A 24,607-nucleotide genomic window follows, 5' to 3' on the forward strand; every position below is an offset into this window, starting at 1 on the left:
TCCCCTTTCAACGCTTGAAACTAAAATATTCCTTGGAATTGGGTCCTCAACTGCACCTAGGAGTCCGTACCCGCCTCAGAACTTCCTCTCGCAAAGCGCGGGACCCGCGCAGGCCCAGTACCCTCGCTTGGCCGGCGAGCTCCGACCCCCGCCCGCCCTGGAGGACTGTGGGTGGACGCTCTTGCAGAGCGCCTCTCGCTGGTCGGGGCGGGGGTGGGCGGAGCCAACACCGCCCAGGCCGGGGAAGCGGAGGGTGGGGACACTCTGGCCCCGCTCTCGGTGGTGCGGGGAGCGGGAGGGAGCAGCGGCCGCTCTGGTCGGCGGACGTGCTGCCGAGCAGTCCCGGAAGCGAAGGAGCGATGGCGGAGAGTCCGACTGAGGAGGCGGCGACGGCAGGCGCCGGGGCGGCGGGCCCCGGGGCGAGCGGCGTCGCCGGTGTTGTTGGCGTTAGCGGCGGCGGCGGGTTCGGGCCGCCTTTCCTGCCGGATGTGTGGGCGGCGGCGGCGGCAGCGGGCGGGGCCGGGGGGCCAGGGAGCGGCCTGGCTCCGCTGCCCGGGCTCCCGCCCTCGGCCGCTGCCCACGGGGCCGCGCTGCTTAGCCACTGGGACCCCACACTCAGCTCCGACTGGGACGGCGAGCGAACCGCGCCGCAGTGTCTACTCCGGATCAAGCGGTGAGCCGGGGTTTTTCCTCCCCCAGCCCCGAGCTCCGGGGCTCGACCTTCCCCGCCGCCCCCACTCTGTCCCACTACCACCCCCACTGCCCTCGCGGTGGCCCAGCTCCCAAGCCCACGTCTTGCCAGCCCGGAGCGTCGGGATCCAAGTCCCCTTTCCCCCCGCCCCCAGCCCCACACGCACCAAGCCCCTCCTCGCGTATCCAGGTCCGACCCCGCCCCTCGGTAACCTCCCTTGAGCCCTCAGTCTCCAGTCCGGACACCCTCCCCCACACCTCCCGACCTCCCGCCCGAAACCCGACCCTTCGGCGCTTCAGTAACACCCCCTCCCGCCCTCCGCACCGCCCCTCTCCCCCCTTCTCCACCCCAGCCCTGTTAGATGCAGCCCGGAGGCCCCACCCAGCGGTCCCCTGCGTCGTCTCCTCCCGAGCCCCATTTGTAAGACACACACACAGCTTGCTTTGCCCGGCCTGAGACGTCAGGCCATCCTGGCTTTATTCCCGGCCTCCTCAACCCCCTCCACAGAGTCCCCTACCCAAGTCTAGGTCGCTTCCCACGCATGCCAGCAGGCTTCTCTTGAACCACTTTTCCAGAACCCCAAAGCTCTCTACTCTCACACCTGTTCCAGGAACTCAAGCTTCCATCCCCCTGCCGCCCCCCCACCCAGTCTCACATTGGCTTGTGATATCCCAGTCAAGACTTTCTTTTCTGTATTCTTTCCTCTGAGTCATGTGATTTACTTTCTGAAGCAAATGTACCCAATTGAAATATAGGAACAAAGGCCCAAGGCCCTTCTGTGCTTATTTCTTGGGTGACTGATCTCAGATCATATCATTTAATAGATAATGTTTTTGTGAAATTGCTTAGCATAGTACCTATCACATAGGAAAAGGGATTGCTTTTTAGCTGCTATTAATCCTGAAACCTGTTTGCTGATAGCCAGACTCTCTCTCCCCATGCCACCATCACAGTCATCCTCATCTAGGTAATCACATTCCCCACATTCCAAGTTCTTTCAGATGTTTCTACCTACTTTCAAGGTTGTACTAAAAATTAAACAGCATACTGTGTGTAAAGTACCTGGCCCAGTGCCTGACACAGTTTGCCAACTCCATCAAGGTTGCCACCTCTAACTTGAGAAACTCAGCACTTCTCAACTCTTGTACTCCTTCAGCCATTTCAGTCTTCCAATCCTAACATATCTCTGAGTTCTGCCAATACTTCTTTTCCTCCACTCTGTCACTTGTTTGCACTTTTTTATGTCCCTCTGTACCGTAGCAAGTCCCTAGATTTCCCACCTATAGGCCCTTGCTCACAACTGATCCATTCTAGTTTATGAGCTATGACCTAGAAGTCCTCTCATCTTCTATAGTAATGACTTCATGTCATCCTCCACCTGTGAGATTCTCAGCAATTTCAGAGGGTCCCCATCCCAACCTGAAGAGGTCTGTACACTGTTAGTCTCCTGGGCAAGAAGGCCATTATTGCTCCCTGCTAGCTCACTTGCTTCATATAATCCCCGTGCTAACAACGGTCCACTGTGTGGTTTATGGAATTAGTTTTTTAGTGGAGTTGACTATGCCTTCCCAGTTACCGAGAAATCTTCATGTAGCATTCAGCCGTAGTCCCTGGGAATCTCGGAGGTGGGGAGTGAGTGAAGTGCCATGTGGGAGGAAGTGAGTAAATGGGATGCGGCTTTTCCAGGGCGACATTGGATACCATTGGGATCTCTGATTTTTTTTTTCCCCCTCTCCCTTCCCTCCCCCTGAGGAAACAATGCCCCTTTGATGATAATTTGCTCTCTGCTTGCCTGACAAATACTCAGCTGAGATTTCTCAGCCAACAAGACGGTGCAAACGTTTGTGGTACCAAGCACCACTTTCTCGAACCCTGGCCTCACTGAGGTGATGACAACTGTCCTGCTCAAGGGATTCCCCTTTTTTCTCCTCTCCCTCACTCCCTCCCCCACTTCCTCTTGGTGTTATACAGGGATATCATGTCCATTTATAAGGAGCCTCCTCCAGGAATGTTCGTTGTACCTGATACTGTTGACATGACTAAGGTATGTACCTTGGTGGGGTTTGGGGGTTATTGGGAAATTGGGCCCATAAAGTTGAAAGAGCCTAAAAGAGATTATCCAGCTCGCATCTCTGAGTACGTAGATGAATAAATCAGAACCCCAAGAGAGTAAGTGGCTTGCCCAAGGCCACCCAGTGAGGTGGAACAGAGCCTTGAACAGGTGTCTCTTTTGGGGTGCCAAAAGGTCCTGGTTGGCTTGGAAAAGCCAGTTTATGCCTGTTGTCCAAGCTTAATTATTAATAGAGCACTCTTTACCTCTCAAAAATGCTCCAGTTTGGATGATAAATTATATGGTCACCCTATTGTACTAGCCAACTCTTCCCCCATCTTGCCACTCTTGACCTTTAAGTGTGGTGCTGTAAGTCAGATGCCAAGAAGGTTGGGGGTGGGACAGGCTTGAGTGAACAGTGTTTGTAGTTACAGGGCCTTGTTTAGGCTCCTGTCCTTACTGATTGCTTTTGAATATCCTTTCCACCCCAAAGACCGTTCCTCTCTTGTCCACACACAGACACAAGAGAAAGCTTAAATTCCTCTGGCATAGATACCTAGACTTCTCTGTCATTGATTGCTCTACCCTGAGAAGTGAATTTTTACTTAAACTGATATCGGGAAGAAATCAGATTACCTAAATCTAGTGTTGTTTAAATGAAAACTCCTTTTAGTGTCAAATTTCTTACAGTAAAAATTCAGATTTGGTATTATTTGTGTGTCTGTTTTGTTTTGAATAGGTTTCCCTTTAAATTGATTTTTTTCTTTTTATGTGGTTGGAAATGTTTTTCCTGGGACATCTTGTTCTTAGTCAAGTATTAGTGTTAATATGCTAGTCCCTGGGGTCCCAGAATTGATGTCATGTTGATACCATTTGAGCTTGCTATTCCAAATGACTGAAGGCTAAAAGATAACATAGGATGCCACCAGGGCAAGGTGGGGACTATAGACAGAGGCATTGGATTGCAAGTCCTTTTTCCTCTTGCTGTTTAAATTCTGAGCAGACTTAAGTGCCTAGGAGCCTTTGTAGATGAAGAAATATAACTGAGTCAGTTAGGTTTTCTTCCCTTCAAGAAGGGAAGTCTTGTTCAATAAATCACAGCTGGAGGAAGAGAACTTAGCATTTTGTTTCAAGTGCTGCTGATTTTTTTATATTATTATTAACCTACAGTGTTGGGGAAAGTTCTGGGGATAGTCTATGGCTCCGAGTGGACCCTGAGTTTCCCCATTTTTCTTTGTATCTTTCACACAGCTGGATGCTGCCTGAGCCACATCCTCCACAGTAGGTTTGATCCTCTGCGGAGGAGACAGATACTGTAGGCCTCCATCACAACCCTCAGCTCTGCCCTGTGATTGGCACTGGTGCTGTGGCCTCCAATCCCTTTCTTCTTTTCCATTCATCTCCTCCCCTTTGTGCCACATAAATGGAGGGTGGAGTTGCATCGTACGCATGTTTAACCTAGGCAAATCCAAACATACGTACTCAGTAAAAATATGTATTGATTTCTTAAAATTAAGCATGCTAGGACAATATTTTACAGATGTATATTATGTTTTGCACGTTGGTGTTCTATCCATTTGTTATATAAAATACTGATCAGGGAAGTCCGAACAAAAAACATGCTTTAAGGGAGTTTTAAGGGACACTCAAGGGTGATTTTGGCTAGATTCAATTTTCACCTTGGGCTCTAACTTTAGAATGTAACCCCTGAGTAAGATGCCACTACACTGTAATGGGGTTTCTTAAAATTCCAAAAATGTTTATTGGTGTGAGTGAGCACAGGCTATTCATTTTTCATGGTGAGGATATGGAATATGGATTCAGATGAAGGTCCTGCTTCTGGCGTGGGTAGCAAGTGGAAGCCAGGAGGGTTTGGGATGGGACATCGCCTCACGATTTTGAGATGGGGTTTTATTTTGCAGATTCATGCATTGATCACAGGCCCATTTGACACTCCTTATGAAGGGGGTTTCTTCCTGTTCGTGTTTCGGTGTCCGCCCGACTATCCCATCCACCCACCTCGGGTCAAACTGATGACAACGGGCAATAACACAGTGAGGTTTAACCCCAACTTCTACCGCAATGGGAAAGTCTGCTTGAGTATTCTAGGGTAAGAGGAGACTTCTAAGTGGCCAAGTTGGTTGTTAGCAAATATTACTCTAGGCCAGCCTTCATCAACCAGGGTTTCTCATCTGAATCACAGGACACAGAAAATGATTGGAGTGACTTTCCTCAATTCTCCCCCGGATGGTACTTGATTACTGTCATTCTAGATGCAGAAAAAGAAGTTAATTCATGACGTACAGTGGATGCCTTAGTGAAGTGGTTCACCCCGAGCAGCAGTAGCATCTGGGAATTTATAGCCATGTAGAGTCTGGGCCCCCAACCTAGAATTATTATATCAAGAACTCTGGGGGTAGGGCCAGCAGTCTGTGTCTTACAGGCTCTCCGGGTGATTCTGGTGCAAACTGTTGGAGAACTACTCCCTTAGGGCATCAGGGCTTAATTCTCTCCTGAGCAGGTTGAGAAAGGCTGCAGATCCTGTGCCATTCAAGGCTGTGAATGTCTTATTCCTGAGTCTCTCGTGAGTGGCTTTGGAGGCAGTGGTGGTGATGATGATGATTATGTTTTAGCAACTGAATGAAAATGTCTGAGGTTGGAAGTCACATCAGATATGAAACACAGATGTTTCAAGTACATTTTTGTTTCTGGGTGCTACCAAGATTTTGCTTCATGTAGTTCTCATCCATTCCCTTTTAATCTCCTTCGGGGGTTAAAAATTCAGAATGGAAATATCTTCTAGCATATTCTGAATTGGTCTTTTTAGTGTGGTCTGAATTTCCCTGGGGCATAGAACAAGTAAAAGTTGAAGTTAAGAAAGTTGCCCAGACTGGTGATACTGTTTTCTTTCTTCCTGTCCAATCCAATATATTAGGTTTGTGTGGGGAAAAGGCAGCTGAAACAAACTTCTCCCTCTGCCCAATTCTCTCAGATCGAAGAATATGTTCTGTGATTGCGGCAGTGAGAAAGTCCTTTGAAGGAGGTTGTCCTTAAAGAAGTCCTTTATCTCGTTAGGGTATAGGATTGTCTGTGCTGGAAGGATAGCGGTATATATAAACCACAGTGGTAAGGAAACTTAGTTGTTGTTTCTGTATGAAAGTTGTTCTTGTAAGTGTTTTTGTATTAGGTTTTCCTTCATTAGGCCAATATAAAACTATTTCGAGCAAACATTGGTTCACGGTAGAAACAGGGGAAGTAAGATGGTGGGGTAAAAGTGGCAGAAGTATTGGGTGGAAAAGGAGAAGCTACTCTGAATTTGAAAATTTGCCGTCAAGAATCAGAGTAGAAAATTCCCATGCGTACTTAGTTGACTATTCACTTTAACAGCTGCATTCCTTTCCTCCCTACCTAGAAAAAAATATTGGGCTGACTTACAAAAGAAATTGAATGAGTTTACCCTGTTGACTTCAATGCCTGAATACTAGATGCTTCGGAGAGCACAAGGTCTAGGGTTCCTGGGGAACTGAAGCTGAGAAGAGAGGTTGAGAGGCACTGAAGAGCGAGCTCTGAGGAAGTTACTGTTCCCCATTACTTACTGGCCTTCCCTCAAGGCCAGCAGGGAAAGGGAAGTGGCGAGTTAACTTGAACAAGGCAGTCCTGGTTCAGGTTGTGTTCAGCTTCCAGCTCAGGTGCCATCTCTTCAATTAATTGAGTTAAAAATAAATGTCCTTAATGTCCAAGCTTCCCTCCTTCTCCCAACATTCTATCAGGCATACGAAAGAGAGGAGCAATTTTGGTGTTTCTCTGTTGTTGAAGATGTTGTTCATGTATTATTTTCAAACCCTCCACACTCTAGAAGTGCCCCTTATTCCCTTTCTGTCCTTTGGCAGAGTTCTGTAGTTTTCAGAGGACACTCTTTGGGGGTTTGATAGAGAGCTGGATCCCCGATCATCAACCCCACCACATGGCCTCTAACCAGGGAGCTTCAGTCCCTTCTCTGCCTCTGTGCTCAACTTCTGTCTCCTCTCTGACTCCGTCACCACCCATAAATAAATAAGCTCTCTAAGATCCATAGAGGTTAACATTTAGCTTGCCTTTGGAGCTGTTTTCTTACCTTATTTCTTTCATTTTGATGAAGGGAACCTTCCCTGGCTACTGTTTCTCTCCTAGCCCAAAGAAAATCCCTTCAAAGTTACTTTGCTTACTTTGCCCTCTTTTGTGACACTTGATAAGAGGATTAGGCAGTTGAGTGATTTCTGGTGAATGAGGGTGAGATGGAGGCTGGGAAATTCCAGAGTATTAATAGTGAAAGAGAAAGTGAGTCACTTATGATGGTGCTTCCAGGCCCCGGGGTACTCGTACACTGGTCTTTCTGTAGGGCCTTTCCCATCTCTCTCTGCCTCACCCTCTTCCCTTCCTTCTGATGTGTTTTGCAGTACATGGACTGGCCCTGCCTGGAGCCCAGCCCAGAGCATCTCTTCCGTGCTCATCTCCATCCAGTCCCTGATGACTGAGAACCCTTATCACAATGAACCTGGCTTTGAGCAGGTAAGGCCAGGTGGGCCCAGCTTTGGGGTGTAGAATATTGGGTTTTAAGAGATCTGAAAGATCTACTTGGGGGTTTTTGTTTTGTTTTTGACCTGGCTCAGCCCCATGTATTAAACTCGTCACTGTGGGAGAAAAAAGGAGCTGGCATGTGTGTGCCTTAATAATGAATTTTTTTCCCTATTACAATAACATTGTCAAGTTATTTCCATTTGACTTGGATTAAAGTTAGTGGAGTCATTTGGAAATTGATTCTGTGTCTGTTTTGGGGGCTCTTGGAGCCAGTGTGTTCTTCTGTATGCCTCCATTCCCCAGTATCCCTTTAAGGTGCTCCCTAGTGACTACTGCTGAGCCAGACTTTCTTTTGGAGTTGTGAAGTACTGTTACCTGCAGAACCACAGGAACAGTCATTGGCTAGGGCAAGAGTATTTTAGTCAGTGCTGCCAAACAGAAGGTGGAGAAAACCCATAATTCCCAAGGCTGTACTATATGCCAGCCCCTTCCAAACTTTATATGTAACTGCTCATTTAATCCTCATACTAACTCTGCAAGATAAATGTTATCCCCATTTTCAGCCGAGGTAATGGTGACTCGGAGAGGTTAGTTAACTTTCACAAGGACACACAGATCAGGATGTAGTCCCAGGAGCCCAAAGTCTTCCATTGTTTCAAAGCCCCTTCCAGATTACTCATGAGCACAGGAAAAGAGTTCCAGTGATATTATCAAAAGATACAGTAATTCAGTTTAAATGATTAAAACGGCTTAATTCATTTTGAAACTATTTGAGATAACACTAACATTGGTGATTCTTCTGTAGTCCTAAACAAAGGGAAATACCCTTTAAGAATGAACAAAAATTGGGCTTCCCTGGTGGCGCAGTGGTTGGAGGTCCGCCTGCCGATGCGGGGGACACGGGTTTGTGCCCCGGTCCGGGAGGGTCCCACATGCCGCGGAGCGGCTGGGCCCGTGGGCTGTGGCCGCTGAGCCTGCGCGTCCGGGGCCTGTGCTCCGTGGCGGGAGAGGCCACAGCAGTGAGAGGCCCGCGTACGGAAAAAAAAAAAAAAAAAAAAAACGAATGAACAAAAATTATTCCCTAAGCCATCCTTTCAAACAAATAGTGAATGTGATTTCAGGAGTAGGTGGAAATAGAAAAGGACCTCATTGGCTAACCAAGGACCTGATTTTTACGTCTTGTTTGGAAATTCAAGAGATGGGACCCCTTTTATTCTTAAAACTACCAAACATTCTTGGTTCACAGAACCCCCTTGTCTTGGTAGTTTTTTTTCACAGTTCCCCAGGCAGAAAGAAATGCCACACTGTTCCATTTGTTAAGTAGTTAGGTCCAAACAACTTACTTCCTTCTCAGATGACTACACTGACTTAATAATAGGATGTGTACACCTGTTCAGTGCCATACAACTTCTAAAATCTTGGAATCAGACCAGAGCCACCACCCTCATTTCTGTTCCCTCCTGTTTTCATATGCTACTTGCTATTTACTAAAGCAGTGACTGAAAATTCAGCTTCATGAAAACAGTATGTCATCAAAAGGAATGTACTACAGTTCAACATTAAAACTGAACTACCTAGGGCTTCCCTGGTGGCGCAGTGGTTGAGAGCCCGCCTGCCGATGCAGGGGACGCGGCTTCGTGCCCCGGTCTGGGAAGATCCCACATGCCGCGGAGCGGCTGGGCCCGTGAACCGTGGCCGCTGAGCCTGCGCGTCCGGAGCCTGTGCTCCACACGGGAGAGGCCACAACAGTGAGAGGCCCGCGTACCACAACAACAACAACAAAAAACTGAACTACCTATCTCAAGGTAGTAGTTTGCATGGAATTTCACAGGTGTTGAATACTGTGGTTTTCCTCAAAAAGTTTACAGTATCCCACAGTGCCCTTGTGATTTCGCTGTGGTGCACATTGGGAACCGTGATGGTAGGCTGAAGGCATGTGTGTATTTCCTGTTCATTACATGTTTTGATCAGAGCCAAGGCTCTGATTGACTAGAGTTGGTGGTGGGAGGGGGGACCAAGGGAAGAGTTAAAGGGTGGAACGCCATGCTCCCGTCTGTTCACGCCCACATGTTCCTATCAGCTCTCCAGACCAGGTTCGGAGTTTTTTCTTTTGAAAACTTCAGGTTCTACTTCTGATAGACAATAGTTGAATTCAATGATGGTGGAATCCACAGATGTGTAAAGGAGTTAACCAGGAAGCATCCCGATATCTATAGGTTTTTCAGGCTAAGACTCCTAGCATCATTTATACCTTTTTGTCCCACCATTATTCTTACACATGGTTATTTCCCACTTAATCCTTCCTGCGAGGCCTTTCATTTCAGGCTTAGGGAAATTTGATGGATGTGGTTTGCTGCTTATAGGTCAAATGACCCATAACAGAGGATGGGTACTGGTATGTGGGGGGGGGGCGGGGTGAGTGGTCTCAAGGACTTAGTTGCTCTTCATGGATCTGCCATATAGTGGGAAAGGCATCCTCTTAGTTCATTTGCTTGGGTCACGTACCCCATACTAATCCTAAAATCTCTTCCCATTGGCTTTTCTTTTTACCTAAATTTTGTACTTGGATACTGTGGTGTCTGTCACATTATAGGAGAGACATCCAGGAGACAGCAAAAATTACAATGAATGTATTCGGCATGAGACCATCAGAGTGGCGGTCTGTGACATGATGGAAGGAAAGTGTCCCTGCCCTGAACCCCTACGGTATGTGTGAAGAGAGCCCACTTGGTACTTGGTATTCCTTCTGGATATTGAGCTTGTTCGTACATTTGAGAACCTTTGCGGCAAAGTCCAGTGTTGGGCACCAGAGAAAGAGAGAGAAAAAGGAAAGATGTGGTTCATGCTTTTAAAGAGCAAGTGACCAAGGGGTTACCCAAAAGGAAGTTCAGAGAGCTTTTCGGTTCTTGGAGAGTGCCGAGCCTGATGGGAAAGACATAGTCCATGCCTTCAGGGAGCCCCTGTTTGACTAAAGACACTTAACTGTTATACAGCCAAATGAGGTGTAGAGTACTTCATAATAAACCCATTTCTTAGGGTTCAAGTTTATTTCTAGGTGTTAAAAACTAGATGAGCAAAGAGTTAATGAAACAAACTTTTCTAGGAAATGGGGGGGCAACGGTTTTTTCTTTCTTTTTTCTTAATTGATGTATAGTTGATTACAGTGTTTCAGGTGTATCTAGGAGAATTTTGAGTAAGGTTTGGGATTAGGGATGGCCTGTGGAAAACGAATGAGAATGAGCAAAGTCATGAGTTGAAGTTGGAGTTCAAATGATCAGTATTAACAGTCACTCTCATTTTATAATCCTTAGGGTATAAGGGAAATCAACCATGGTCAGTCAGCTGTTTCTTTTTCCATTTTCCATTGAAAGATCTTTGTAGGAAACCAAATCTGGTCTTGGAAACTCTAGCTGCTGAATTTGGCATTAAGGTTCGATGGTGAAGGGGTGGTGCCTTCCCCTCTTGTTCCTAAGTGAAGCTGCTTTGCTTGTTTTCCAGAGGGGTGATGGAGAAGTCCTTCCTGGAGTATTATGACTTCTATGAGGTGGCCTGCAAAGATCGTCTGCACCTTCAAGGCCAGACTATGCAGGTAACAGAGCCCCCGCTGCTGACTCCAGAGGCCTTACAACAGACCATGTGAACCCCCCTCACAAGGGTGACATCCACATCTCTCATAGAGTGCAGAGCCAAAAGGAACCTGGTACATTGAGTAGCTGAGGCCCAGAGAGAGACTGAAGTCATATGGAGTTGGTTCTAGGTTCCTGGCATAAAGTAGGTACTCAAGAGTAGAATCTGCATCATCCTGCTTTCTAGCCTGGAACTCCTTCCCTTCTTGGTCAGTAGTCTTTTCAAACCAAGAACATTCAGCCCTCTCAGAACTTAGGGATTATGAGAGTCATCTGTTGGAATTCCATCCCTAGCTCAGGGGGGTGCTAAGAGAAGTAATGCTTAGGGAAACATTGGGTGTGCAATTATTGTTGAAAGAACCTAATACAAGGATGGTAACCAGTTGTTCGTTCTCTGCCTCTACTGGGGAAATGTGCTTCTGCTTCCAATAAGAATGCAGAATTTAGGCTTGCTTAAAAGAAGAGGTTCTTATTAAACCGAATTGTAAATAGGATCCAATATAAGCAACTGGTTGAGAATCTTCCTGTCCTGAAGGGCCAGTCCTGTGTCTGTTGGATCATTTACTTGCTTAGAAAAGTGGTGACTTGGATAAGTGGCTAAAGCCTCTTCAGGTTCTTTCCAGTTCTTTTTGGTCTATGTTCCCACCCACCCAGCACCACCAGCAGTGGGAGTAACTGTTTTGTTTCCTCAGGTGCTGCTCAGAGATGGTAGCTTCCCTATCCTCCCTTCAAGGACTTCCCTCCTATGTCCCGCATTTAAACTCAAAGGGCAGGACCAGCTCAAGGCTGACTTGTTTCCTGAACGTTTTCTGAGAATATATCGAGGATGATGCATGCTGTAGCTTGTTCCCCATCAGGAATTATCATTGCTGGTATCTAGCAGCATTTCTAATATTCAGTCTGTGAAGGAAAACCAACTCATGACAAGGGAAGGGCAGGGAGGAGCAGCATCTGGGAAGGCGGAGAATGGGTGGAAATGGAGCCAGTGAAGAAAGGAGGAAGATTTGGGAAATTGACAGCTCCAGAGTAAGTGTGGAGTTCAGTTTTGGGAGAACATAACCCTCAAATGTGAAAAGTATGGGCTGTAGTCACAAGAGACTGACTTACATCCACTGGCCCTTGATCATGATGGTAATGTGCGGGCGGAAGTGTGGAAGGAGTTTAGGTGGGAGAAGCAGACATTATGTGAGAGGGAAAATCGTGGACTTTTTGTAACTGCCAAGGAAAGAGGTCTCCACTTGTTTGAACGCTGGGCAGGCTACTTTGCTGCCATAATCCTTATTTAGCATTTTAAATTTCTTTTTTTATACCCTTCACCCCACCCATAGTTATTTTTGAGACTTTAAGGACAGTTAACCCCTTTCCACGTAATGTTTGGTTATCTTTGATCTCGAATGACAAGGACTGGAGTGATGCCCAGAAACCTGGACAGGAATGTGATGACTGGTCCGTGGGGAGGAGGGCAGGTGCTTATCCGAAGTCAGAACTCCTTCCTTCTAGACCTGCCTATGATCTCAGAAAAGCAAATTACCCTTTTTGAGTATAGGGAATGAAGGGTAATTTTCCCCTTATATAGTTTGTATGAGGTTAATTGAAAACACCAGCACACTTAATGATTACAGTCCTGGTCTTGAATTTCTCTTCCCTATCTATCTCGCCGTTACTGTGTCCCCCTTCTGCACAGTGGCTTGCTTTGGGGGAATGCAAACACATTTTAATGTTGGCCCAAGCCAGACCTATCTGGGGTGGTGAACGTGCCACAATATTCCTAAACAAAGATGATGATGTCTGCTGTTGGGAACTCTCTGTGCTATGCCCCCTTCTGTCCCCATGCTCAGAAGTTGAGCGTGTGTTTCACGTGGGCCTAAAGCTGCTCTGTCTAGGGTGAGCCACCCAGACTTGAATCTTCCTTCCCGCTTGTCTCCTTTCCCCCACAGGACCCTTTTGGAGAGAAGCGGGGCCACTTTGACTACCAGTCCCTCTTGATGCGCCTGGGACTGATTCGTCAGAAAGTGCTGGAGAGGCTCCATAATGAGAACGCCGAAATGGACTCTGATAGCAGCTCGTCTGGGACAGAGACAGACCTGCACGGGAGCCTGAGGGTTTAGACCCTGCTCCCCTCTCCCCTCCCCCCACTCGAGAGTCCCAGCAAAGTCCCTTCCCCCCACCCCAGGGATGGAGAGGCACTTGTGTATCTCCCTCCAAATGTGACATCATCCCGCAAGATGGCAAGAACCAAGCAAGCTTGGATCCCAGGGTGTGGAAGTGGGGAGGCTGTTCCCGATCTGACCTCCTTGGCTCTCGAGCATCTGGGGCTGTGTTCATCCCATATCAGGGGCCAAGGTACCTATGCAGGAGCACCTAGGGCGAGGGCCTCTGGCAAAAACAAAACAACCAACACACCTCTCCACAGGGCCAGCTCCTTAGGGACAGGTGGAGACAGAAATTGCAATTCCTAGAGGGAGTGTGCCCAAATGATTTATGGGGATATCTGGAAGGGAGCTTGGGGTGGGGGGCTGTCTGTGACACTTAAGCAGTCTGGGTGGTTGTCTGTCTGTCTGTCTTCAGTTTTGAAGCAGGGCTTCCCAATGCCCTTTTCCTCCCTGCCTCTTTACCCCCATCATTTCCCACAGGCCAGCATAATTTTGTTTTTCCTAATTTATAGTCACTGTTCTAGACAGACCAAAGAGAAGGAACAGTGGTGGAGTCTAGGCTGCTGATGAGTAAGCTTTACCTAGCACCTGAGCACCTTTCTCCTCTGCCCCCCCCTTCCCTCACCCATTCTAGATTTAAGACAGAAGGTAAATGTGACTGGGCCTGAACCAAGGTCTTGGTAAAGCCTGCACAGGCACCATAAGAAGCTGAATTGCCGTTTGTTCCCGCAATCACCGATTTGAAAAGTTCCCAATGCAGACAACTGTTGTGTGTATGGGATTAGAGCCACTACATAGAACAGTCTCTTACAGATTTTTCATAAATACTAGTCACAATGAGGGTATTACTCCTGGGGGTGGGGTACAGGGGGGAGGCTGATGCTAGTCCTATTGTATTTTGTTTGGCTGTCCTTGTGTGTTTTCACCTCAGCCTGTAGTCCCCCTCCTCACTTCAAGGCCCAGGGAGGGGGCTTCCGTGGTGGCGCAGTGGTTGAGAGTCTGCCTGCCGATGCAGGGGACACGGGTTCATGCCCCGGTCCGGGAAGATCCCACATGCCGCGGAGTGGCTGGGCCCGTGAGCCATGGCCATTGAGCCTGCGTGTCCAGAGCCTGTGCTCCGCAACGGGAGAGGCCACAACAGTGAGAGGCCCGTGTACCAGTTTAAAAAAAAAAAAAAAAAAAGGCCCAGGGAGTTGTGGGGAGCAAGGGTGGCCAATGGCAGAGGGGATTGAAGCTGGGACTCTGTGAAGACTCCTCTCCTTCTCTCCCCCCCCCCACCCCCAACTGCTCTTTGTCACTGACTCTGATGGGTGTTTGCCTGGCTGTGTCGCTTCTCTATTTAGCTGCAGTGATCCTTTATCTGGTTGGCTCAGAAAAATGTACTTTAGGTGCCCTGTGACACTGGGCATCAAGGGAACCCATCCTTCCCCTTTTTGATGTGTTCTCCTGTACTTTCCAGATTCTTACTGATAGGTCTCTCAGTGGGGTATTGGTGATCCACATGACACAGGGCCTCAGTCAGTATCCAGCCACATGTAAGGGAGAGGATAACTTGTACCTGCTCTGCCCGCTGCTAGAGAGGCCTCTGCCTTGTGGGTCATGAGACTTCCTGGGGAAGTTGGGAAGGGGGTTGGGCACAAAGGAGAATGTCCTACTTGGGAGGGCAGGAAGCAAAGGAACTGGACAGGAAGTGGGCTTGGGGGACAGAAGTATAGCTTTGAAACCTGAAGGCTGGGCCTCTTCACAAGAAGACTCAAGAAGGGGCCCTGCTTCCAATTTCCCTCTTCCATTCCCAGAGCTAGTACAGGCTTGGAAGAATGCCCTTGGTCTGTTGGTCCAGTGTTACCTGTCATACATTTAAGTGTTCCCACTTTCAAGTGACAATCCTCTCCTTGGTCCTGCCATGGGCAGAGCATGTCTGGCGTACTAGCCTGACTTTTACGTCCTAATCTTGAGTTGAGGAAATATATGCACAGGAGTCAAAGAGATGTCTTTATATCTGACTGTACATAAATGAAGTTTTTTGTTTTTTTTTTTTTTTCTTTTTGGTGCAATAAAGTTTGTTTTGGCAGAAGGAGGAAGCGCCTATGGGTGTGGGAGGGTTTGTGTAAAAGGAAGAACGGGATTGTTTTGACAGCCACACCTCTCACCTAGGCCTGAAACTGTCAGGGATAAAGATAGTGCTCAGTGGAAGCCAAAAACTTGGGTTACGTGGTGTGGGTGGAAGCAGGACTACTGGTGGCAAAAGTTCCCATCATTAAGAAATAAGGTCCTTTTTTTGAGGCTGTAACTTTGGCAGTCAGGAGAGGAATGCCATCTTAGCCTCGGCTGCTTTGAAAGAAATACCTGTTCAGGAAGTGAGCTTGTCCTCAAGGACAGGCAGAGGTAGAGATGGGCTCAGGCTATATATCCCCTTGCTAAGGGAAAGGTGTCTTAGTATGGATAGTCCAAACCATTGGGTTTTCAGTTTTCTGATACCAAACGACCCCTTCTTAGGAATTCAGAATTCAGACCATGAAGACGGGGCTTAATGCTGGCTTCCCAGCTCATCACCTTCTCTACTTGCTATAGAAGGCTCTTGCTTTCTGGTACAGAGGCTTTTCCTCTTCGCTGACCATGTGTGTCGGAAGAAATTATACACAAAACGTCCTGCCAACCTGTGCCACGCAAAGCTGCATACAGGAAAGCGGGGGCCCGGGGGGCCTGTGGGCCTAGGCTCTAGCTTTGGCTCTGCTTAAGGTGGTGGCCTCTGGTCAATTAGATTCCTCACCTGCCAAAGTTAAGGACACCTATTTAACTTTTAAGGTTGTGAGGACTATACAAGGTGTATATAAAACCGGGTGTCTGGTAGGTGTTCAATAAATGATTCCCTTTCCCACCCCTGAGGTTAGAGGGATGACCTGATGATCACTATAGGAGGAAAAGGTAGTAAGGAATTTGAGAAATACTGCATCCACTATTGGTAATTCCCCTCAAATTAAGTTTTCTTTTCTGTAACCACCATTTAACATTGACCTGTTTCCTTCATACTCGTAGCTAAGTCTGCTGCCATAACCTGGAACCTCTACAAAGGAAGCTGGAAGAGACTGAAAGGGTGACTATTTACTGGTCCGTTAGGGTCTGCTCATTTGAGATAAGGAACATTTTATGAGGAAGGGGTTTGAATTAACAGAGGCTATAATTTATGTCTCAGGGCCACAGAAACTAGACTGTCTAGCCAGGAGACAGAAGGCCTTCATTCTAGGCCCAGCTCTACCATGAACTTGTAGATGACCTGTGCAAGTCATTTTATACATGTTCACTGTTATCTCTGTTACTCAGGTTATCCTTAGCGGATAAAAAAGGTTTTCTCCAATAAAGATGCAATGTGAAGGCACTTTAAAAAAAAGAAAGTAATGGCTGAAGAATACTGGGGGAAGAAAAAAATCGGAATTTCTTTGGTTTTTTGGTTCTTTTGTAAAACAAAGTTGTCGAGGTTTTATTCACCACCAGCTCCTCCCTCTTCTCCCTGCCTGCTGCTGTGCCCCCTTCCGCATTCCCAGTCAGGGGAGGGCTTCTCTGGCCTCCTCAGCTGTAATCTCCTGGGAGTAGAGGTCAGTGAAGAGAGCTGGCAGCCAGTAGTGGGCCTCCCCTGGGGCCTGCAGGTCCAGCCAAGCCAGCCCTTCCTTCAGCAGGTGTTCCTGGCAGAAAAAGGAAAAATCAACTGAGAAAGGGGAGTTTACATAATGTAGGGTAGATAATCCTCAAACCTATCTTGGCTTCAGTGGGGTTTTCAAACTAAATCTACAAGAGTGCCTTCACATATTTACACAGCCAAATTAGAATGATTTGTTTAGCCTAGGTCTTTGCCTGAGGTGTGAGAAATGCCACCAAGTTGCTTAATCTGTGCTGCTGGGAAAGAGGATAACGACAAAGTGGGATGTTGTGGAAGGAAGGGCTACAGAAATATTTGCTGTATGGCTTTGAGCAAATCACTAACTGCATTCCCTAAAACAAAATGGAGATCAGTACCTTTCAGTTAACTTATGGAGTAACAGACAGCTAGGGGGAAACCTTTTTGGAAAAGTTAATGGAAAAACTGTATTAGTATTAGAATGGACTCATAGTTCCTATAGCTGGAAGTATGCTCCAGATGGGTTGGTTCTACCCAATATCATTAAATGTTTGTTATCCCCACTTCACAGATGAAGTTAAGTCTATAGTTCAACTGCCTGGGTAAGGAGAAAGGTATTGAAAGCCAGGGTTCCTACGTGTTCATGCCACTCCCTCTTCACAACATCAGTCTTTCATTAGTACCATGAAATGTGTATATATAAAACTATATGTAACACGCACTATAATAGTATATAATTATAGCAATGTAGTTATCAGTAGTTAATAATTCCCTTCACTCTGTACTAACAGTGTTACTTCCAGTACAAGCCACATTAACCATCTGACCAGGCTTTACAGGTCAGCAGAGAGAGGCATTGGTGACTCCCCAGTGGCAGTGGCAGCCTGACTGTACCCATATGCCAGGGCTGGAAGCCTGCCTTTGTGAGTTCTACCTCTCAGTGCCATCTTCAGAGAAATGCTGGGGTTACTTCTGGTGTGGCAGCAGCAGCCTTCCAGGCAAGAAGTCAGCAGAGAGAGAGAGGCCACAGCTCTTGCCTGTGGGGTACCTGTCTACCCTCCTCCTCCCATCTGGGGCCCATCTTTTCTGGGCCATTCCAAAAGTCACATACCAGCACTTGCCGCGCTCGCTCCGTCTCCCATTTAAGACTGGCTTTGATGTCACTGACAGTCACATAGCCACTTTTCTGAAGGAAGGAGGAATGGAGGCTGCGTCAGTTAAGAGCGTGCTTTCCCTTAGAATCCAGCATCTGCCCAGGGACAATTAATTTACCCAGGCAGGAGGGGGAACTGCCCTTGGGTGAAGCCTAAGAGAGCACAGAAGAATGTTTAGAGGTCCCAGTAGAGAGCAAGAGAGAAGTGACTTTCAGGATGACAGAGGTAGGTTGAGGGGTTCAGTCCTAAAAAGTAGAGTCGAGTCCCTGGTACTAAAATATCAATGTAGACTTTACCAGAGAACTCTAAAGTGACAAGGAAAGATTCAGAATGATTAACTGATAGGAAGAAATGGTGATCATCATAAACTGTTCATAATCTAAAATATTTAAGTATTCAGCCCCTGTCCTGCCTCACCCTAACCATTCCCCAATCCAGAAAAGTCCCCTCCCTCATTTAGTTCTATTCTACATTACAGAATTGAGAAAACTGAACATGTCTTCCCTAAAAACATGATAAGGATTTCGAGGAAGATGATATAGCTTAAGGCATTGCTGAGGAACAGGAGGATGGCAAACAAGATTAAACATTTTTTCAAAGAATCCATAAAGTAGTTTTACGAACACATCAAAAAATCTGTCCACCAAGGAAATTCAGTTAGTGGTCTGCATGTCTGTCTACACTAGACTGTAAGCTCCTTGAGAGCAGGAACTATATGGTACCCATCTTTATATGCTCCTACAGCCTGGCCCAGTGCTTTGCACTATAGCTGCTCAATAAACGTCTGCTAAATAAGCACAGGTCTGAGTAGTGCATCCGTTAGACAGTTTCAGCAAAAGACCTGAGTGATGGAGGGGAGGAGATCAGAAAATCCCCTCCCAGACTGCCTCTACATGCACATGCACGCATGGACACACACACACACACGCACGCACGCACGCACACATACACACACTCTCCCTCCCTCCCCCTCCCTCCCTCCCTCCCTCTCCTCTCTCTCTCTCCCCCTCCCTCCCCCCCCCCCCACACACGGCCCACCAGTACCTCTGCCAGCTGCAGCACCACAGTGTGATCCATATTAAGCTCAGCTGGAACAGACTGAATGAGGTAAGTGCCGCCCACAGGGATGATGCCGAAGCCAGTGCCCAGTGCCTTTAGCTTCTTGATGGCCCTGATCAGGTCGTCTCTGAGGTGAGGAAGAGCTGCTTAAAGACCCTTGGCAGACCAGACTAGCAACAATGCAGTTTCAGCTCTGCCCTGGGCAGGATACCATGGCTGAAGACTCAAAAGGCTGCACAACATTTAACTACATCAGTAAAAAGGCAGGGTCAAAGTGCACCAAATGGTGCTTGGACATTCCAGGGAAATGGTATAGGAGTCAGGCTCTCCACTTAGCAAACCATTCCAATACCAGACAGAGGTAAAAAATATGCTTCCAGGAGCCCATCAGGAAATGTGAATAAGTGAGCTGAACTTAAGCGACAATAGGGAGTACTGTAAACTATGGCAAAACAGAGACTTGAAAGGGGCAACCCAGCTGATTGCCACCATTTGGAAATTCAGGCCCAGTGGTGCCAGATTTTGATTTCTTAGTTGACAACTAACTGAAATTAAAGAAAACCCACAAGATAATGTGTAGACCACATATCCAGCCCACATACTGAGAGTCTTTTTTACTTTTTCTCAAATTGGAGTCACACAAAGGCTAGTGAACCAGGTCAATTTACACCCCATCTTCTGAGCCCAGCTCCTTTCCCCAGCCTTTCTCAGTGCCAGCTCTAGTCTCCTTGACCACAAATAATGTCAACAGTGTATACAGCCCCTTCTTTTTATGTTTAAAAAGAAGAAGAAAAAAAAAGTGTATACACACACCCACATTATTTTTATGCATGAAAAAAATGCTTAGAAGGAGATCTACCAAAACTTTTAACAGTTGTAGTATCTCAGTTGAGAAATAATGGGTTTTTTGTTTTTTTATATCTCTATTTTCAGATTTCTAAAATAAAAACATTTCTTCTGATCATGAAGAGGAATAAAAATGATTCCTAAACTAGCCTAGACGAACGAGTGGTAAGGAGAAAAGATTTCCACCTTTTTTAAAGACCTTTCTATACTCCAAGGGGTTGGAAGGCAAAACCTACTGGCTGACATCCTGGGCGAATTTGCCCCTTCCTTTTAACACCTGTTGATGTAGTTCCTCCAGAGTTATCAGACCTATTGGAGAGGGGGACAGAAAGCAGTTGAAGGATTACCTTTATGACTTTAAAAAAGACAGCATCTCTGAAAAACTGTAAATGCTCTCTTGACACCAAGGCTGTGTCTACAGCCAATGATTTCTGTCTATAGCCAATGATTTCTAACTAGGTTTAAGTTTTATTTCTTAACTTCAACACAGACCATTCAGTGTGCTTATTAAGATGATATCACTGAATGATCGTTTTAAAGCTAACATTCTGGGGAGCACAGAGACTCCATTGACATCACCACACCTTGGAGAAGCAGGGCAGGCCTATAGTTACTAATGAGAAAATCATAACCCAGACACATCATCTATCAGGGAAAAAGGCCTATTTCCTACCTGCCTATATGTTCTGTAACAACTAGGAGCTAAGCCTTCCTGGCCAAAGACCTTTGGAGAATAGAGATAATCATTCAGATTTACCCTTGGCCATGGAGACTGGTCATGGATTCAACATCGTGAAGCACTAAGATACTTCTCAGGACCTAACAGCTTCTCAAGACCTTACTGGCCTGCAGACTGCAGGATAGGAAAGATCATCTTTCAACATTTTTTCCCTCTCAGAGAAGCCCAAAGCCCAGTCCAGGACTGAGCCACCCTCACCTCCATTCCGGTGTTTCAGGGCCAGGCACACTTCGATAATCTGGACACCCAGCTCGTAATAGAAGTCTCCCACGCCTAGCATCTCAGACCAAAATCCTTTTCCAGCTATAAGACAGAAAAACAAAAGCTAGGTTATTCAATAGTTACATCTTTTCTTTCAAAGCTAGATTAAAACATCTATTCTAGTGCTTGCTTCGGCAGCCCATATACTTAAAAAAATACATCTATTCTATGGGAAGTCTTCTCTGCCCAGCCTTACGTCCTTCTGCTCCACTTACAACTCAGGATCCTCAACACAATCTGTCTCTTGGTAATTCCTACTAAACAACAGGTTCAGACAGTTCTAAAGGTGGGCAATCTATTTGGCTGCTAACTCTGGCTCAGGATACTATAAAAGTGAGTTTTCTTTCCCAAAGCATGCAGTGAAATATAATGGGACATAAGGTCTAGACAGGCTAAGAAAAAGAATATGCAGACCTGGCATTCAAAAATCCACTGAAGATATTTTATTGAGTAAAAAATGCAAGTTACAGAGTAATAATTACAGCATAATCCCATATATATTTATATATATATATTTTTTTTTTTTGCGGTACACCGGCCTCTCACTGTTGTGGCCTCTCCCGTTGCGGAGCACAGGCTCCGGACTCGCAGGCTCAGCGGCCATGGCTCACGGCCCCAGCCGCTCTGTGGCATGTGGGATCTTCCCGGACTGGGACATAAACCCGTGTCCCCTGCATCGGCAGGCGGGCTCTCAACCACTGCGCCACCAGGGAAGCCCAATCCCATATATTTTTTAAAAATAGTTTATAAATATGATGAAGGTGTCTAGAAAGATATACCTTAAACTGTTAACAGTACTTTGTCTCTGCAATTACGGGCAGGGTCAGAAGACTTCCACTTTCTCGTTTTCTTTTTTCTCCTTTGTTGACTGACTGCCTGAATACATGCTACTTTTATCAAAACTTTTTTAACAAAGGGAAAAATAGTCATAAAAAATTCCACAGCACAGCATTCCAGGGAAGATCACGTACACTGGCTACTCAGCCTGCACTCCAACCTCTCCATCTTTCCCATCAAACTGGATACTCAGCCATCCTGCTAGGGACTCCCTGAAGACAACATCCTCTGGATCTCCCTGTAGGCCCTTACAGAAGACGCCCCAACAGTAGTGACAACAACTAGGTGAGCTTTGTCCCTTAGCAACCCTAGAAGAACACTGGACCCCTACAGACAACTTACAGGCCAGAGGATCCACCCCAATGGTGGCACACATGTCCTGGAACTGCACCCGGAACTCAGGATTCTTCCGGATCTCCTGCTTGTGCTTGCTGGCAAATTCTTCCAGGTTGGTCTTGAACATGTCCAACTGCTTTGACATCTGCAGGATGAATCACAGTTAAGTTTAGAGAACTTCCTTCATCACAAAATACAAAATTAAAGAAATAGAAAAAAAATTTTTTTCCTTGTGCTGAGAACTCTTAGGGTTTACTCTCTTAACAACTCTCATTATATAACATACAACAGCATTAATTATATTTCGCTTGTTGTAAGTGCTTCTTTTCTTTTTCCCAGAAGAAAAAAATGTTATTAAATTGAAGGTGCAATCAACAAGGACCTATTGCATAGCACAGGGAACTCTACTCAATATCCTGTAATAACCTATATGGGAAAAGAATCTGCAAAAGAACAGACATATGTATATGTATAACTGAATCACTGTACTGCACACCTGAAACGAACAAAACATTGTAAATCAACTATACTCAAAAATAAAATAAAATTTTTTTTAAATCTAATGAAATTAATTAATTGAAGATGCACCTAATAATTTTGCAGCATTCACACAGTGGGAAATCTTCAGCCACTGACAGAAAGGCTAGATAGGAGAGAAAGGAAGCCTGGCATGAATTAGGTGTGTTGTTTTAATCTCTGAGTCAAGAACCTCCTCGGGGATAACCATAGATAAAGAATCTCTGAGGAAGGGATGTGGCTCTACCAGAGTACATTCTAAAGCTAAATACTTTTGGTTTGGGGATATTCTGACTTCCCATTTGCATTACTCCTTTTCTTTCCCTAATTAACAACCTATCTTCAACTCACCAAGAATAACCACTCCTGGCCCAGCATCTCCTCATTTCCAACATATTAGAAATTTACACATTATTATAATCACCATTTCCAGCTGATTCCTGCATGTTATCTCCCCTGAGTGGGAGCTTTTGAACAGCACACCCTGTGTCTATTTATTTTCCTCAGTTCAAGGGCCCATTTCCCTGCCTCACTGCCTCCTTCTCTTCTTCACCAGGCAAAATAACTGAGTAAACAACAGGGCATGTACAGAAAAGGGAAGTGTTAGAGAAGGAAACTGCAGGAGCCATACCCCCATCACTGACACTTCTGGTATGCACCTAGATGTGATGGTGGTGGGTGCCACAGGTTAGGCAATATTTTCAGGTTATTCTTAGGCATTTAAAGTAAAAACCCAAAAGACCTAATCAAACAACTCTACCACTTACTACCCATGTAACCTTGGATAAAGCACTTAACACCTCAGTGCCCTCAATTTGAAAGTGCGAAGAACAGAGTTCCTTCCTGATAGGATTGTCAGGAGGAATGAACAAGACGGTGTATGTAAAGAAAATGGACATGTGCCTGGGACGCTACAAGTAGGTAATCACTCAAAGATGTTAACTATCATTGTTATCAGCAAGTCACCTAAATGATCTGAGCAGCCCAGAAACTGGGATTTGCCAAATGCCCTATTTTTAGTTCGATCCAAACAATCTGGTTTATATCAAAGGTGTCCTGCCCAGCCTTGTCGGATCTCCCTTGCTGTCTGGAGCCCTCCATCCCACTCACCTGGGCCAGCTGGTCCTCAGCCAAGACAGTCCCTCGCTCCTTATACTTGGCCTGTCAGACAAATAGACCAGGATGAGTTGAGAGAGTGGGTGCTGGGGGCTCCCACTTGTACTGCCTCCGCAGAAGTATTAAAAGGGTCTCGCAAATGGTTTTTCTTAGGGAGAGGGAGTGAGGAAGTAGAATAGACGACTCGACTGTAGTCTAATTGGGGGAAGTGGGGGAAAGGGCTGATGGATCTAGGGATGCTGACATTCCAATACACCGGAAGCTGGAGAAACTCAATTCCCCGGGACCGAGAAACCCGCGTCAGATTCTGTTGGGAGGCGATCTGAGGGTACAGAGCTCTGCGCGGAGAGACTTCTGTCTCTCGCGGGTCTGGAGTGACTGTAGGGCCCGCCTCCTTCCCCTCACCTCCGCAAGCTTCTTCTTGGCGATGGCGCCGGCTCCTACTCCGCGGCGGTGCATCCCCACCGTGGCCCGCGGGCCGCCCCGCTGCCGGGACCCCGGGTCTCCGCGTCCCGGGATCCTCCACCAGCTCCCCCACGCGGATGCGCAAACTGGACGTCATCTCCGCGCGCCGGAAGCTACGCCCAGACTTCCGGCCGCGGGGCTGAACTCCCCCACCGCCAGGGGCGTGGCGGCCCCGCCTCGTGCTCCAGCCAGGATCCGCAAAACTGTTTGCGGCCCAGCGCTCCCCACCCAGGTGGACGCCTCGAACTCGCTCGACTTCATGCGACTGCCCCCACCGCCACCCCAGCCTGCAAGTGAAGGTCCGCCGCTGCTCACTGGCCGTCTGTTGCGTGCGACGCGCTGAGTTGGGCGCCGAGCGTTCCATATTAAACATAAAACAATCCGTTCTGCGCTAATGGAGCTTGCCTTTTGGAATCACACGTAGAGCTTCTGACTGGGAAAGGCCTTACAGTTAAGAACTTGGACTCTGGAATTAGTTTACCTGGTTCCATAGCTCACTTCCACTACGTATGGTCCAGTAACTTAAGGCAAATTCCTTAACCTCTTTGTGTTCCATTTTCCACAGTTGAGAAAGAGTAATACCTACTC

General features: G+C 46.8%; 2 protein-coding genes across 2 annotated transcripts; one reads left to right on the top strand and one right to left on the bottom strand.

The window, feature by feature from the left end:
• The first annotated feature begins 327 nt into the window (after positions 1-327).
• On the top strand, positions 328-15,107 carry UBE2Z (ubiquitin conjugating enzyme E2 Z). Its single transcript, XM_082679829.1, has 7 exons — positions 328-673; positions 2,663-2,735; positions 4,664-4,851; positions 7,178-7,289; positions 9,892-10,004; positions 10,797-10,887; positions 12,862-15,107. The coding sequence occupies exons 1-7, from the start codon at positions 360-362 to the stop codon at positions 13,030-13,032; spliced, it is 1,062 nt and encodes a 353-aa protein (XP_082535955.1). The 5' UTR covers positions 328-359; the 3' UTR covers positions 13,033-15,107.
• Positions 15,108-16,492: 1,385 nt separating this feature from the next.
• SNF8 (SNF8 subunit of ESCRT-II) lies at positions 16,493-24,100 on the bottom strand. The gene is made up of 8 exons (XM_082679830.1): positions 23,960-24,100; positions 23,549-23,599; positions 21,929-22,067; positions 20,687-20,791; positions 19,986-20,058; positions 18,889-19,030; positions 17,802-17,876; positions 16,493-16,757 (listed from the first exon to the last, which is right to left on the bottom strand). Exons 1-8 carry the CDS (start codon positions 24,011-24,013, stop codon positions 16,620-16,622), a joined length of 777 nt encoding a protein of 258 aa, XP_082535956.1. The 5' UTR covers positions 24,014-24,100; the 3' UTR covers positions 16,493-16,619.
• Positions 24,101-24,607: the final 507 nt, after the last annotated feature.

Source organism: Grampus griseus (assembly GCF_964374135.1).
Source record: "Grampus griseus genome assembly, chromosome: 20".
Classification (NCBI taxonomy): Eukaryota; Metazoa; Chordata; class Mammalia; order Artiodactyla; family Delphinidae; genus Grampus; species Grampus griseus.

Bases quoted from the DNA above. Each gene is read 5' to 3' on its own strand.
- UBE2Z (XM_082679829.1), top strand. From the start codon at position 360: ATGGCGGAGAGTCCGACTGAGGAGGCGGCGACGGCAGGCGCCGGGGCG. The intron at 4,852-7,177 runs GTAAGAGGAGAC...TGTGTTTTGCAG, and splicing joins GTCTGCTTGAGTATTCTAGG to TACATGGACTGGCCCTGCCT. The intron at 10,888-12,861 runs GTAACAGAGCCC...TTTCCCCCACAG, and splicing joins TTCAAGGCCAGACTATGCAG to GACCCTTTTGGAGAGAAGCG.
- SNF8 (XM_082679830.1), bottom strand. From the start codon at position 24,013: ATGCACCGCCGCGGAGTAGGAGCCGGCGCCATCGCCAAGAAGAAGCTT. The intron at 22,068-23,548 runs GTGAGTGGGATG...TTCATCCTGCAG, and splicing joins CTGAGGACCAGCTGGCCCAG to ATGTCAAAGCAGTTGGACAT. The intron at 20,059-20,686 runs GTGAGGGTGGCT...CCTCTCCAATAG, and splicing joins CCTGAAACACCGGAATGGAG to GTCTGATAACTCTGGAGGAA.